This window comes from Trichophyton verrucosum, assembly GCF_000151505.1.
Source record: "Trichophyton verrucosum HKI 0517 chromosome Unknown contig00275_1.f1.exp, whole genome shotgun sequence".
Lineage (NCBI taxonomy): Eukaryota > Fungi > Ascomycota > Eurotiomycetes > Onygenales > Arthrodermataceae > Trichophyton > Trichophyton verrucosum.
Window position 1 is genome coordinate 1,727 of NW_003315470.1, and position 16,316 is coordinate 18,042.

General features: G+C 47.8%; 4 protein-coding genes across 4 annotated transcripts; 2 read left to right on the plus strand and 2 right to left on the minus strand.

The window, feature by feature from the left end:
* Nucleotides 1-638: 638 nt before the first annotated feature.
* Nucleotides 639-2,833, plus strand: TRV_03240 (C6 transcription factor, putative; the record flags this gene model as incomplete). Its single annotated transcript, XM_003022537.1, has 2 exons — nucleotides 639-1,461; nucleotides 1,569-2,833. The coding sequence occupies 2 exons, from the start codon at nucleotides 639-641 to the stop codon at nucleotides 2,831-2,833; spliced, it is 2,088 nt and encodes a 695-aa protein (XP_003022583.1).
* Nucleotides 2,834-4,908: 2,075 nt separating this feature from the next.
* Nucleotides 4,909-8,948, plus strand: TRV_03241 (ABC drug exporter AtrF; the record flags this gene model as incomplete). The annotated part of the gene is made up of 2 exons (XM_003022538.1): nucleotides 4,909-8,188; nucleotides 8,242-8,948. 2 exons carry the CDS (start codon nucleotides 4,909-4,911, stop codon nucleotides 8,946-8,948), a joined length of 3,987 nt encoding a protein of 1,328 aa, XP_003022584.1.
* A 596-nt stretch (nucleotides 8,949-9,544) lies between these two features.
* Nucleotides 9,545-10,132, minus strand: TRV_03242 (antigenic thaumatin domain protein, putative; the record flags this gene model as incomplete). Its single annotated transcript, XM_003022539.1, has 1 exon — nucleotides 9,545-10,132. The coding sequence occupies one exon, from the start codon at nucleotides 10,130-10,132 to the stop codon at nucleotides 9,545-9,547; it is 588 nt and encodes a 195-aa protein (XP_003022585.1).
* Nucleotides 10,133-11,778: 1,646 nt separating this feature from the next.
* On the minus strand, nucleotides 11,779-15,162 carry TRV_03243 (uncharacterized protein; the record flags this gene model as incomplete). The annotated part of the gene is made up of 5 exons (XM_003022540.1): nucleotides 11,779-12,479; nucleotides 12,515-13,204; nucleotides 13,262-13,602; nucleotides 13,657-13,754; nucleotides 13,822-15,162. 5 exons carry the CDS (start codon nucleotides 15,160-15,162, stop codon nucleotides 11,779-11,781), a joined length of 3,171 nt encoding a protein of 1,056 aa, XP_003022586.1.
* Between the last annotated feature and the right edge of the window lie 1,154 nt (nucleotides 15,163-16,316).

Below are 16,316 nucleotides of genomic sequence, written 5' to 3' on the forward strand. Positions count from 1 at the left end.
GATCGCTCTAACCAGAATCGTGATAATAAATACGACAAGGACTGACCAGGCTTGGGCGGTCATCTTGTTTGCTGCGTACTCCATGTGTTTCCAAATGGCCGTATGCACTTCCGTGCAATTTGTGGACACCGTAATCCGCATACCGAGTTACGTGTGTATCGTGCTTGTTCTCTTCTTTTTTTTCCCTTTTCTTTTCTTTTCTTTTCTTTCCAGCAGGTTCCTTTTTTGCTCTCTCACTCTCCATCTGTTCCTTTCTTTTTGCGTTGTTCGCCTCTGGCGACTTTTCGATCTGGTCCAAGGGCCTGGCTCCGGGGGCTTTTGGCTGTCAGACGGTGGACGCTTGCCCCCTGGTTGCCTCTCTTCCAACCTCTCCCTTTCTCCCTGCGTTTCTCTCCATCCCAGGGAGAAAGTTTGATAGCATCCCTCATATCTGAATCAGTGCGTTAGAGTTGCGAGGCTAATCATCATTTGATTGAATCTGGCTCGGGCTCCCTTTCTGGCCTCTTTTCTTTTTCTCATAGGAGAGAAAAAATTAGATAAATGAAACCTTCTCCTCCACCATTCGTTCTCCCTCCTCGTGTGTCCACTTTGATATGACCTAGTTCGAGACAAAAATCTGGATGTTGGATAAACCGTCGATGTTGTTCACTCAGAGGGCGCCGGCATTCGACGTTTGCCGCCAACCTTTAAATATCAACCTCGGCCGTCGCGTTTCCAATGTTCGCAGCGAGCCTAGCAAGGATAGCAATAACCATAATCACACAAGCGAGACCGGCAGCGGGTTTGGTGGAGGGAGGAACAGGAGAAGTTGCTGCGAGGTAGCGGATGCAGACAGCAACGGGAGCAGCAGCAGGGCGACCAGCGACTCGACCACACCCTCGCCCACGAACTCGACGGCCAACGAAAGCTTCTCCCGCCTGTCCCTCGAAGCTCCCGATGACATCCCGCGGGGGTCGCCTTGTCCCTGGACGTATACTTCGACAGCCGAGCAGATCTTCTCGACGCGGGTGTTCTCGACGGACCGCAACACATCAGACACAGACTCGCCAATGCAGGTCTCCCAGTCCCTCAGCTTCACGGTGATATCTTCGCCCGCGTCTGCGATGCACGAAGAAGACGTCGTTCCGAAGATTGAGGAGATCGAGGACGAAGAGGATGGAACGGTACCGCTTAGTCTCCACCATGGCGAGCCACAAGATGGCAAAAGTGACGTCCCGCCATCGCCGACGGCCTGCGTTCCTCGAAAGCGTGGTCGGCCACGCAAACATCCCCCTCCTGTGCCAGGCCAGGCAAAGGTTACCAAGGGCAGATCGAAGACCGGGTGCATAACGTGTCGGCGGCGGAAGAAGAAATGCGACGAGACGAAGCCGGCATGTCTGAACTGTCAGAAAAACGCCGTGGTCTGCGAGGGCTATCCGGTCAAGGAGGTGTGGAAGAGCGGCAAGCAGAAGATCGAAGAAGGTGAGCTAGACATTACCCCTTTGGGACATTTCAACGTCTCTTCTACTTCTGGCTGCTCTCGACAACTATCTATCAACATTCACTGACACCACCAACCACCACGACAGCTGCCAGAAGACATTCCTTTGCGATATTTGCTCGTGGGTTGCCTGTCCTCATCGACGGCATCGAGACGGACATCGACAGGCGCTTCCTTGACCACTTTGTCAATGACTTTAGCCGAGTCCTCACGCTGATCAACGATGATTCCAACCCGTTCAAGGAGATCTTGCTCCCAATGGCCACCCAGCACAAGGGCCTGATGCACTCGTTAATGTGTCTGGCTGGCTCTCATCTCTCTGCCCGGGACCCGGAGCCGATGCTGAAGGAGCGGAAACACTACCACTTTCACCGCGCAATCACGAATCTGCGAAACACGATCGCCGCCCAGTCCTCGGCCTGCTCGCCCTCACCCTCTTCCACTACTACCTCGACTACTACGGCGGAAACCTCGCCCGAAACGAGACCCAAGGAGTCTCGGGAGAGCTTACCGGTCGAGGACCCCATGATTGCATCGACCATTGCGCTGTGTCTGCACACTATCTGCGAGGGAGAGACCAAGGGCGAATACCGGTCTCATATGGATGCTGCGAGGTACCTTTTGATCACCCAACGGCCAAGGAATGAAAAGTTTAGACAATTTATTGTGGAATTTTTCCAGTACCACGATGTATCCAACTCGGTGACCACCCTAGATCGACGTCCAATCTGTTTTGCTGGTGACCTTCGTCTGCCTGACTTTGTTCCTCATGCTCAGGCTGGTGCTTTGCTGGGCATTTTTGATGGCTTGTTCCATTATATCTCTGAAATCACAGTCCTCCGGGATAGAATACGACAACGGATCAATCAAGGTATTGAACCTGCCATCGATTATCAGACGCTGAGTGAAGCAGTAGGGATAGACTCGCAAATACGTGCATGGGAGCCCTCATACCCTGCAGACAACCCCAACTGGCTAGCATCACAGCTGTATAGACAGTCCACCTGGGTATATCTATACAGGACAATTCGTCCCTCTCGCCCCGACGAGAAAATATCGCAGGTGGTTGATGATGGTCTTCTCTATTTAAACCAACTGCCGTTAGACTCCGGCGCATATAGCATTCTCTTGATGCCACTGTTTCTTCTAGGGTGCTCTGCGTTTGAACCTTACCAGCGAGAGCGCATCAAAACTGGATTCGATAGCGTACAGGCTTATTCAAGCCTGCGAAACATTGACGCTGCTCTTAGAGTGGTAGAGAAAGTCTGGGATGTTATGGATACAAGTCCAAACCTTAGCTGGGACTGGGAAAAGATCATTGATGACATGAACATGGACTTTTTGATAACATGATTCGCGTCTACAATTGCCAGTCACCCCAGCTTAGGCTAAAGTACTCCTTCAATCGCAGGAATAATAATTGATACATGCCCTTGATATCAGTTATCTTCAGCACCGATTAACGCCTACACTTTCTAAACATAGCGGCCTTCATGCTTCGCAGTTCCGCGGGAGTTCGGGGAGCATCGGCGAATAATTACGATTTTATCACCATGTTAGCATGCTGGCGTCTGGTCGTTTCATTCTATGCTTGACAAAACAAAATCATTCCCTTGCCATATACTCCTTGATCCGATAAATAAATGTCTTTATGGCATATTTCGCTCTTAGTTACCCCCATGCCAATGGAGGAACGGGAGAACTTCAACCACAACTCACCAACCCGGCCTTACTGATGTTTTTACTATATCTGCTTTTCGTTGCGGTGTTCGAAGTCCATCGTCTGAAAGTTTGATGGGCAACGAACCGACCTTCGATATAGCACACCAAGCTTTCTGATGGACGTTCGAGATATAAAGCTGGCTCTCAACCCACCGGTTCAAGTTAAGGGTTGACTGTGTAGAGTAACAATTTTTTTCTTTTGTTGTCTGATTTTGGTCAGCCATAGCCCATCCATTGTTAAGGTGTTTGGATTTATATATATATTGTATGCATTGATATTTCCATTTTGTGATTCGTATTTTCCGCGACACCAACTTGGAAGCCTTGGGATGGCAGTAACGGACGGAAGTTATTATCGTCAACCCTCTTATAGATAATGACGTTCTATTTTTATGCGTGTGCCTGCAATTATTGGACGGCCCGCCTCCAAGTAAGTGCAAGACAAGCGAATCCACTGCCAGGATGCTTCTACCCGGCTAATAGCGAACGCTAATTTGCACCATCAGATGCTGGGATTATGCGACATCGGCCTGATCCTGCGAACTATTTCACATCACACCTCAACAAAAAAAGTGAACGGCATCCACCCGGAATGCTCTGAAGTTTAGGCTCGTGGAAACACAGTTGGCCAGGAGATTTTCTGCCTCGAATGCCTTGCCGTGAAGTTCGCGATGTAAACACGCAGCACGAATCCTTGGGGCTATCGACCAACAAAGCACTCATTTACAGAGTACCCAATTCAGTACGGCCAGGAGCCTGGCACTCGTAATGAAACCAAGGTGGCCCTGGGCAGGGAAGGTAGAGAGCTTTACACCAATCTAGTCCCCGTTCTCAGAGCTTTGCCTGTGTTGTCCTGTTACAAGGCGAAGTCATCCTGGGTTAGAATCCCCCCGAATCCCCTGATTTGTTGTTATATCTGGAACTTCCTTGCGGGAACGTTGCTTCCGTTACTCCGCTGGCTCCCATGGGTTTCTGGAAAAGGGCGCAGATTGAGAACGAAAACGAGCCTGCCGTATGACAAGTCCATGCTCCTCCATCGGCAGATCCAGTCGAGGGAAGCCCTCGTTTTCGTATTCCGAGCACTTGGTATGGGTACCTAGTTTTCTGGAATCCTCATGATTTCGCCCATGTCATTCAGCTAGTTAACCCTCTGAGCTTCACATCGTTTCCATGTGGTCCATTCTTTGAGTGCTACCAGCTACGCAGGATACTCCTACGTGTTGGTTTGATTCGCAGAATAACCCACTTTCGACAGAAGATCTCTCCATAAAGATGACACGATTACTTGCCAGCAACTCAAGTTTTCTCTAAGGAAACACAGGAGAAACCGCAGAGAACCCCTGGCTAAACTACAATGACCTGGATTGACCGGTAATAACGGATGTTCAAACCTTCCTAGCCCCACTACATGGATGCATAACTAACTAATAAACGGAATATAGGGGTGGAGTCCCACCTCGATTCAATGTTATGCTCAAGATATATAGCTTGGGGCTTACCCCAGACGAAGACAGTTCTTCGTGGAAATATACCATATTTATCAAAGCATTTGTTCACGACAAAGGGCCCTCAGAACATCCCCTAGACACTCTGTATTTCTGGCACGAAATGCCTCTGGAACTGTTTCGTACACAACCACAGCTAATTGTACTCCGTTGAGCGTTGATAACTAGCTGAGATATAAACCGGTTACAGTTACACCCGAAATGGTGATTTCACAGTGTAACACTCCGAGCCTTGTGGAAAAGGATCCTTCCGATCCGTCACTCGAAACCAGTGAGACTAAAGAGAATGCCGAGGATGTCACCCAGTTGCCGGATAGATCTCACCTGTCCCTTCGCGCTGTTCAACCGGTCGACGTTGAAGTAAATGACCTTGCGCTTCATGTTGATACTACACCATCAATATTTCAGAGCCCAGCAGCTGCAATATGGAGTCGTATCTCTCCCTCGAAGGGCCAGGCAGCTTTCAAAACGATCCTTGATGGCGTGACTGCTAGCATGCCCCATGGCACTCTCACGGCCATTATAGGTGGCAGCGGATCTGGAAAGACAAGCTTATTAAATATCATTGCTGGCCGCATGGGGACTAGCCGCATGAAAGTGTCCGGAGGCATTACATTTGATTCAAAAGGAACAACGAACGACAATCGAAGTGCATATTTAATGCAGCAGGATGTCTTAATATCCACCCTAACAGTGCGGGAAACACTTCAGTATTCCGCAGACTTGAGGTTGCCGCCGCCTACGACTGTGGAAGAGCGACATGCTGTGGTTGAACGAGTAATACTTGAGCTGGGCTTGAAAGAGTGTGCTGATACCAGGATTGGTAACTCATCACACAAAGGATGCAGTGGTGGCGAGAGGAGGCGTACAAGCATTGGGGTCCAGATGCTAGGAAATCCTTCAGTTCTGTTCTGCGATGAGCCGACAACAGGGCTAGATGCAACGAGTGCCTACCAGGTTGTTAGAAGCCTGAAGCGATTAGCTTTGGATGGCCGGACCATCATCATTTCCATTCACTCTCCTCGCTCGGAGATCTGGGGTCTGTTCGATAAAGTTGTCCTTCTCTCCCGTGGATCAGTACTTTATAGCGGCGATGCAGACAAATCTGTTGTATACTTTGAGAAACAGGGATATTCTATACCCCCTTTCGTTAACCCTGCGGAGTTCTTGATAGACTTGGCGGCATACGACAACAGGACGCCTGAGGCTGAATTAGCTTCGCGGGACAGGGTTGAGAGCCTTAGAATAGCGTGGAGTGAAGCTTCGGGAAAGAAACCCAAGAAAAGAGAACCGACCTCGTCGAATAGGCAGCCTATCACTGGCAGGAGCACACATGAAAGTGTTGGCTTTACTAGACAATTTTGGGTCCTGACCGCGAGGACTATTAAAATGACTATTAGAGACCCTATGGGAATGACAAGTTGTCTATTCGAGGCAATTGGCATGGCTGTTCTGAATGGCTGGGTATATTTGCAGCTTGATGGGTCCCTTACAGGTATCCGATCGCGGCAAGGAAGTTTATACACAGCAAGCAGTCTCAATGGGTATATCATCCTACTTTACGAAATTTTCCGGCTCACGACTGATATACAACTCTTTGATCGTGAAAGGAGCGAAGGAGTCGTCGGTGTCCCTGCATTTTTGCTTAGCCGACGGGCCGCAAGACTGTTTTTAGAGGATCTGCCAGTGCCTATTCTATTTTCAACCATATTCTACTTTATGGTTGGATACCGACTGGCGGCTGCCGAATTCTTTGTTTTCCTGGTACTAAATATACTTACGCAGTATACGGCAATTACCTTTGCTGCTGTCTGTATAAGTATTTGTAGACACTTTCCCGGGGCGAGTTTGGCTGGAAACCTGTCTTATACCCTTCAGACGGTAGCCTGCGGATACTTTGTTCAAATCAATCAGATTCCAGTATACGTCCGATGGGTAAAATGGGGTGCCTATACCTTTTATGCGTTTAGTGCGTTATGCGCGAACGAATTCATTGGACCTAACGGCTCTGAGTATGGGCAGTTCTATGACTGTCCTTACTCAAAAGACCCTATGGATCCTCACTGCAAAGAATATACTGGCCGATTTATAGTGGACAGCCTTGGGATACCTCAAAATTGGATTTGGCGTCCGATTGTGGTCCTTGCTTCTTTTGCAGTCTTCTTTTATGCACTTGCTGGTGTGATTTTGAAATTCAACAAAATTGATATTATTGTTGCTCAACCACGGAATGCGGAAAAAGATCACTCAGTAGGCAAAGAGAAATTTATCGCCCGTCCTCAAGCAGATAGTCGCCAGGTATCTATCAAGCTTGAGAACTATTCCTTGGACATCAAAAAGCGCTTCCTTACTCGCCATGGATTTCAGATGAAGAACCTGAGTATTATCAAGCCTATCACCGCGGAGTTCGAACCGGGCAAACTGAACGTCATCATGGGCCCTTCTGGCAGTGGTAAGACGTCACTGCTTTGCTCAATCGCAAATCGGTTACAGGGATCTATCGGCACGCGATACTATGTTGGAGGTGATATGTTATACAACGGTGCGAAGCCTTCAAGGGATGTCATTAGATCCGTTACTTCCTTTGTCACACAAGATGACGACGCCTTGATGCCTTCGTTAACTGTCCGAGAATCACTGGAGTTTGCTGCCGGGTTACGTTTACCGACGTGGATGTCGAAGGATGAGAAGAACCGACGAGCAGAGGCAATCTTGTTGAAGATGGGCTTGAAAGACTGTGCAAATAACCTGATCGGAAGTGACTTGATTAAAGGAATTAGTGGGGGTGAAAAGAGGAGAGTTTCCATTGCTATTCAGATTCTTACGGACCCGAAAATTCTACTACTTGACGAACCGACGTCAGGCTTGGATGTCTTCACTGCTACATCCATCATTGAAGTCTTAAACGGGTTGGCAGCGGAAGGTCGGACCCTTATTTTGACAATCCACCAGTCAAGGTCGGATATATTTCAATATTTCTCTAACGTCCTTTTGATAGCAAGAGGGGGATATCCAGTTTATGCTGGCAGTGGCCCAAATATGCTACCTCACTTTGAGTCACTTGGATACGAATGTCCTCGAACTACCAACCCAACTGATTTTGCCCTTGACCTCATTACTGTGGACTTACAGGCAAAATCAAGAGAGACTGCTACTCGTGCCAAAGTACAACGTCTGATCGATAGCTGGGAAGTTAGTCCTCATGAAGGTAGAGAAACAGAGGCATCCATGATTGCAGTGCCAGCGGAATTGGGTAGCCTGAAAAGAAAGCCTACTGCGTTTCCTACTATGTTTGCACTAGTTCTTCGAAGGTCGGCAATCAACTTAAGAAGACAGCCATATCTCCTTCTGGCACGTACTATGCAGGTAATTGGTGTTGCAATAATCATGGCATTGTTTTTTGCGCCACTGAAAGATGACTATGCGGCTGTACAGTCAAGAATGGGTGCCGTGCAACAGATTACAGCCTTATACTTCGTTGGTAAGTTTGCTGGTGTCGTCCTAGCTAAACATCATCACTGATGTTCAATGTAGGAATGCTTCAAAACATTGCCATTTACCCCTATGAACGCGACGTGTTCTATCGCGAGGAAAGTGACGACTGCTATTCCACGGAAGCATTTATCTTACAATATACCACACTGGAGGTCCCATTCGAAATAATCTCGGCACTATTATATGGTATCATCTCTGCCTATGCTATTGGTGTTAAGCGGACTGTGACCATGCTATTTGTCTCATCATTCAACGCCTTCTGCATTACCAGTTGCGGGGAATCACTCGGAATTATGTTTTGCACTCTCTTCTCCCACGTGGGGTTTTCGGTCAATATTACCTCCATTGTGCTATCTATAGCAACAGTCCTGGGTGGCGTTATGAGCCTTAATATTCCCTCGGTTTTGCAGGCTGTAAACCATCTTTCCCCGGTTAAATACTCTATTTCCAACTTGGCACCTTACTCAATGCATGGACGCACATTTATCTGCGCTGACAATCAACGTCTCCCCAATGGGCATTGTCCAATTGAGACAGGCGAGCAAGTGTTGTCGCTCTACAATTTAGACAAGGACCCAAAGATCAACCTTGTGGCCCTTGGAATATGTGTGGTCAGCTATAGACTGGTTGCATATACATTAATTAAGGTCGTTCGAAGCCGTACAGTTTGGAAAAATTTGCGGGGAAGATTGTCAAAAGCCCAGAGGAACACAAAGGACACTGCAAAGGATAGCAAGAGAACGTAGTTTTTGTATATGTTAAATATCGGTACATATAGTAATGAGTTAGCTACTTATTGAGTATTAAGATTCGATGATGAAACCGAAAGCCTTCGCCATGAATATTTTGCCCATCATCTCCATATTTGATATATGGTAGCAAATGGGTGTAGATTGCGCCGTCCAAGTGTTCGAGAGGCAACCCTTTTAAGGTTTCATTTTATGGAGTATGGTGCGTGCTTTCTCCACGTGGGAAATGCTTAAGTAAAACTTTAAACATGTGGAGGGGCAACCCTGCCTTTCTACTTTGAGCTGGAATCAGAAATGGTTTTTTGGACCGTCCGCGGACGATTTGATTGTGTTTCTATATACAACATCACCTCCTCTAGCCAAAACTCCTTTACATATTGACTTTCTGTCTGTATAGCTGATCCGGCCGGAATCAGGAAACACAAAACCAAAACCAACAAAATATAGCTCATGGTGTGATGAAAGGGTATATATGTATGTTTTTTTTATGCAGAACGTAACGAAATCCCATCTAGAAAATCAAAAACACCAAAGCCTTTTGTAGTCATGATCATCGTCGTTTTTTTAAGTCGTGCAGTGGTGAGATGTTCAATTTACTCTGGGCGAGCATGTGGGTGGCGAGGGCGGTTGGCAGCCTTCTCCTGGACAGGCTTGAACATCTTCTTGGGGCCGGCAGAGCCACCACCAGCACAGAGCACAACATTGAGGTCAGTCTCCTGAGGACAGCCGTGAGTAGCGTGGTCATCCTTGGGCTGGTTGTAGGCCTCCTTGCACTCCTTGACTCCTCCCTCACAGACGACTGCGGGACAGCTGGAGTCGGATGGGTGGATGCTGACGCCACCCTCCACGAATGGGTAGCCATCGATGTTGGATAGATCGTAGAAGACTTGAGGCTCTGAGACTGTGTACTCAAACTGCGAAATATCCTTGTGGTCCGGGTTGGTGGCCATCTTGATGGAGATGCCACCCCCATTGCTGTTGGCGCGGTATTGCTCGGAGTGAGTTTCGCCGTCCTTGAGGGTGATCATCTTCTCTCCAGCAGAGTCAGCGATGGACCAGAGGTAGACATCTTTCCCGCAGGCGTTCTGAACGTTGGCAGTGCCAAGGTTTCCACCAGCAAGAGCAGCTGGGACGAGAGCTGCGAGGGCAGAAAGGGCGATGACAGCAGTGTTGGAATGCATTTTGATTTTCAAAAATGGAATTTGGTCAAAAATGAAAAATGAAATATAGTGAGTGTCTATAAGAGCTCTTAAAGGATTGTAAAAGGGCGTAAAGAATGACCCTTTAAAAATGTATATATCAGTTGAGATCAGAAAGAATGTGATGGGGAAGAAAAAAAGAGAAGGAGGACTTGGGGAGAGGGGGCTCAAGGGGTATTTATAGATAAGTCCCCCACATACAAATGGTTCGGCATGGCGAAGATGTTCTTGGGGTACGGTCTAGAAACCATTCGAATTCCAGCATTGTCCACCAATATAATTGAGTACCCAGACTTGTGATTGGTTACGAGATATTCTTGCCACGGGCGTGATTTGTTCCAAAGAACTTATATTGGTGGGGAAAGTTCAGGAACAAGGGGTGCGGTCTTTTGATATTGGTGGGATTGAAAATATAGAAGATAAAAATTGAGCCAAAAGGAAGCCAAGGCCGGGAGTATTCCAATGTGTTTTCAACACTACCATGGTTCTAGATCTTGGTGGAGTATGACGCTTCTGGTGGTGGCGGGAGAAAGAGATATTTGTAACCACAGACCACTCCTCGGATCTCTTCCTGGAATGGGGGACGGAATTCCCCCTTGCTAGCTGACTACAGCATATGAGAAGCATCAAGTAGGGAATAGATAATACCATGTTTTCCATGCCTCGGCAGGGGTTGCTGGTAGATGCCTGGAACCCAGAACTATCCGTAAATGTGGATCACTTGAATGGACGAGGTGTGTGTGGATTCAGCAACACAAAGGCATTCTTTAACACCTGTTTCCCGGATCTAGGCACCAAATAAGGGGTAACGACGACTTTATTTCAGATTATCTGCTGTGCCATGGTAAGAAAAAGCTTTTTTTTCCATTTGACTATCGAAGTGCATAAATTGTGGTCTTTGTATACGGCTTTATTACCTTCGTTGCCATATACACGGTGTATAAAGAAAACAATCAAGCGGGTGCTGCCCCAGAAGCCGTATCTCGCGGCTGTCGGTGCGTGGCGGGTATGATGGCCCCTCTATGGGAAGGCCTTTGCGAGCCCACAAAGGGGCCCATATCGTCTCTTTAGACTGAATGTCTAGGCCTTCATAACTATTCAAGGCATCCCTTGTTTCAGGGCCGGCCGTCTCGTATTGCCGTGGGTGGTGGGGTTTCGACTATGAACCCCCACCCCCGGTTAGGCAGCATAGATTCTCTGAGATGCAAAGGCAATCCAGAAGTGTGGCATACGTATGCCCCTTATCCACCTGCTTTTTCTTTCCTTGTCTGCCGAAAGCTTCCAAGCTTTTCGTTGAGGTCTTTGATGCATCAAACTTTTTCCGCGATGTGTCAGGATTTCCACAAGTTATGTACATTATTACATAAGCAACAGGCCTCGGAGTTCTGCCGCGGCTGACGGAAAATACGATCCGGATGCTGCTTGCCATCATCTCGCGGCCAGAACGGGGCTAGAACGTCGTGCAGTGGGAATGGCATCTTACGAGGTTGAAATACACTGAAAGGCAGGTGAGCAAATGAAGCTTGGGGGAAGCAGTGTGAGTCACGAAATTCGTCGTATGTATAGCTAAGTAGGCACAGTAAATGGACAATTTTCTCTGGACGATACCCGGATATATGGCAAGACAGCTACCAGTAGGACGGCCGTAGTCCTGCCAATCCAGACAAAGTGCTTTCCACTCCGGCACCGACAGCACCTGCGACGGAGCCATCCTCTTTCTTACGATGGCCACCGAGCTCGATGTTGATTTGCCGGTGCAGATGAACCAGCCAATCAACATAACTCTGTGCCTCATTGTTTCTGTCCTCCAATAGCATTCGCGCAAATTCATATTCAGACCCATCGATACCTTGTCTCGCCAGTTGGATAGTCATGGCCTTTGAGCCACGGACTGTACTTAGGTATTGCAGGATATTGCGTACCTGAGCGTTGAGCTGTGTTTCTAGAACCGGGATAGTGGACGTATTCGGATCGAGAGATTTAAGGGAGTTGTAGCCTGGGCCGAAAAGGTCTTCGAGAAGGTTAGGGGACACGAGTGCGTGAATCCAAAGGATACATATTTGTCCATTTTCCACAATATAGACCCCTCCGTCTTCGATTTTTGAGAATGATGCTCGCTGGCTTGGCGGCACTTGTAACTGCCCATGCTCGTTAGAGAACCCATCCTTGGGGTCTAAGTTGTGGATTGGAATAATCCGTGGGTATAGATAGAGAGAAAGCTCCCGGCATCCAAAGGAGCGAAGCATTCGAACATCATGGATACGACGGTCCGAGGGCTCATGGCCTCCTGTTGAGACACGAGTATATTTGTTAATCGCCTTGAAAAGCCCTGATATACGTTTGGTGTAGGGTTGTGTTGCTTACCTTTAAAGGCACGAGACTTTAGCAAGCTTAGCATATACATTGAAAACTCCTGTATATATTCAGGCAACACCAGTTGGCCTGGGGGATGTGACAATGAAAAGTTCTTGCGGTAGCTTGCTAGAATATCAATACTCTTCTCTGTTAAACTAGCCCGGATTTCTGATAGGGCCTTTTCAGGAACCTTGGAGGCAGCTAACCGTGGCACGTTAGCAACAACAACACTCACCAAGAGAAAAATGAAGATTTGCCTACCTTCTTTCGCAAGAATGGAAACAATGGCATCCTGATCAAGAGATTTCATGGTCTCCATTCCACCATCGTTGACACCAGCTACGATGTTTATACACCTAACACGTCGCTGTCCATTGCCAGCAGTATAGAGAAGGGCTGCCTGGAAATGGGCATCCAGTTTAGGGTCAAGTTTACCATCATAGGTGAACATGATACCGAATGCTTTATCTGCATCGATACTTCCCATTTCAAGGTCTGAGGCAAATGTATGCTGAAGGAAGTTTCCATGGTATGACGAGATCTGGAGGCCATTTGAGCAACGGACTTTCAGAAGAGCCTGATAACCAGTTTCTCGGGTAATGGAATGACATATTTCCTTGGAGAGTTTCTGGATATCGCGAGGAGCATGGAAATTAGGGTAAAAAAACATTTCACCTCCAGCAACAGCGGATACGTGTCCTAATACAATGAGTTTCCTTATCTAAAACAAAGATAGACGGTGTAAAATCGACTTACCTATCGTTGCGATGTCCATATAAGCCCCACCACCAGCTGCTATGAAGAAATCTACACCAATTCCAGTCTCTGCTGCCTTTGTAGCTGTTTTCTTCCACTCGACATGCTCAGTAGTAAAAAGTTTTCGTTCAGCATCGGTTCCAGGGCCCATCCCTTGATCTCTCATAAAGAGACGCCCAGGGCCCCAGGTGGGAAGGCAGCTTAATGAACAAACAATCTTTCCTCCGGTCGACTCCAAGGCGCATAAAGCGGAGTTTAATGTGGGGAGAAGGGCTGGCTCTGGGTACTTAATGAACGAAAATAGAGTGGGTATTTGTGTCAAGAGTGAGGATATGACATGCCTGAGATGCTGTTAGTTTTTGATACAACTGTTGAAACGAATAGAATAAACGAACTTTGACTCATATGGATCGGCAAACAATCCCTCACTCAAAGGAACGAACGGGTCCTCCAAATCCGGCATAACAATCATTTGTGCTTGTTCTAACTGGGGCTATAGTTATCAAAGTTAGCTTCGAAATTTTGTTTCAGGACAGCACTAGGAACTTGAGATCACATACACTCAGATTGTAAAAATGGACCTCCTTATCAAAAGTTATGATTCCGATCTTAGATCCCTCTGGTAGATTCCTACGGGGTTTGGATTCACCATCTTCCGTACTTTCAGGTTCCTCTCCATCGCCGTCTGATCCGTACAGGGCAGACAACAAACCATCACAACATGCCTCTAAAAATCCTCGTGATACAGCCTCCTGAGAAACATCCAGAAGGAACAGCCAACGCAAGCCCACGGGTTCTTTATTCCAGTATTCCTTGGGGACCAAAAATTCAACAGTTCCCTGCATCAATTCTGGGCGATGTATCCGATCCACACGTACACCTGAAGGGTCAAGTGGTGCATAGTACTCAGGAGCAACTTCGTTGGGAAATGTACACATGTTGCAAATGAACTTATTTCCGCCAGATCGAAACGTCATAAACGGATTAATGTAAGCCCTGCATCTTCGACATCGAGGGGGTCCAGAATCTCCGAAGTCCAAAACAGGGACTGGTTGCTCTGCCTCATCGAGCGGAGCAAGGGGTTGCAGTATAAGGCCTAACGGCAGCGAGGTTGAAGCAAGTGCCTCCGCGGTAGAAGGGATATTGTTGATGGTCAGTCGAGCAAACTTTGGCGACGAGTTGCCTTGATCATGGGCAACGAATGGAACAGTGGATGGTGGCGGTACGTGCCGTTCCATAGTTGGGTAGGTATGTTCGAGGTAATATTGAGCAGGAACATCGCGAGACCGTGGAACACTGGGTATCTGCTCTGGGTCAACCCTGCCCTGAGTTGGTACAGCGCCGTCTCCGACGACGCTGGAGTTCCTTTGCTGTTGCACCTGAGGAGAGCCGAATCCACCATGTGGAGGAGCTACCTGAGGGCTTTGTTGGTTGAGAAATTGTGATGGTTGCTGGGTAGAGCCTGGAGGCATGCCATTAAACGCTTGGGACGATCCTGCTGGGGCTCCAAACTCATGATACGCATGTCTATCTTTCTTCTTATGCGCCCTGGTGGTTCCACCAGCGGAACTTGGTGGCCCTCCTCCAGCAATTCCTAGTCCGCCCATCTGAGCAGTTAAATTGTGCATTCCTGATTGCATATCGGCTGGAGACTGAACATTCCCCTGGGGCGATGGGTAGCCCGCCGAAGATGGAGGATACGGGGAGGATTGCGTGAAACCGTGAGGGTGCTGGTATGTCTGTTGAGGAGCACCTCCACTCTGCATGTATCCCGATGGCGGCTGTGCAACCGGAGGAACAAACTGAGGAGCTGCAGGCCCAGTCCGTATTTGCGATTTCATTCTCTCATCGCCTGGCATGGCGCCGTCACCTAGGTTATGATACATCGAGAAGTCGGCCATTTTGGTAGCTCCCTCCACGCGTAAGGAGGGGAATCGGGAGGGCAGTCTGGGATGGGCAGGCGTAACGATATATCTGCTGCGGCGTTTCCGCGGTCAAAATTGCGCTATATCATAACAATTCATATCTCAATTGAGTCGTAACAAGGACAGCAACTCCGCTTTCTCGTAGTATGGAAACTCCGTCGTCAAAACTGACCAGATCGTTCAATCCCGTCTCCAGTTCAGGACAGATTCTCGGTGACGGAGTTTCTATTTTGCCAGGGAAGGCTTCCAGCACGTGATTGCTAACTGGCCCGGACTTGCGACTACCTGCGTCGCGCCTGATATATTGCCTTTCTATCCCTTCTTACGGCCGGACTTAATTTCGATGAATATCCCATTTGAATAATATTTAAAAAAGATATATCAGCCCGAAAATTAAATACCCCTTTGCCTGCGGCCACATAACCAGTACGCAAACCTCTGTTCCAAAAGCCAGAAAAGAGGAGATAGAAGCATCATTACGGTCAAGGACGGTATAACAATAAAACCATAGTGTACCGGCCACTAGAAATGGATTCCGAGATATTTACGCGATTGTCAACGAGTCTGTATGCCGTTGATTTGCCAAATAGATATGATAGAGATATTTCGCAAGAATCGTGGATTAACTATATCCTTTCAGGCACCAAAGCTGCCATACAGCCCAGTATCAAAATCCTCCGAAGGGACTTCTTCAAGGAGTTCCTTAGTACGGGGGCCAGTGTACCGTCTAGTGATTGTTAGCCAGATAAAGTTGTCAATTCTCAAGAGGGAAAGTGAATGTCCTACCTTCTGGCCGATAACCACCACCACGAAAGCGCGAAAAGTGCAATAAAAGTCACTACAACGCTAGCATAATTCCTAGGTTTCAAGTCAGCTTCTATACCGGTACCAGAGGGTAAGCTTGGGGTTTCATACATGTTCTGTGGCGTTACGGGTTGAATTGGGGGGAAGAACAGGACAATGCTGATAAAGAGCACCCAACTAATGGAAATCCAATTTATGGTAGCCCCCCAACTCCCTAGGGTAAAGGGACCTTCGATGAATTTCACCTTATTCTTGTACAGACGGTGGGCTAAAATGACGCCGATGTAGGAGAGGTCCAAACATGGGGCAGTGATGCTGAAGATCGA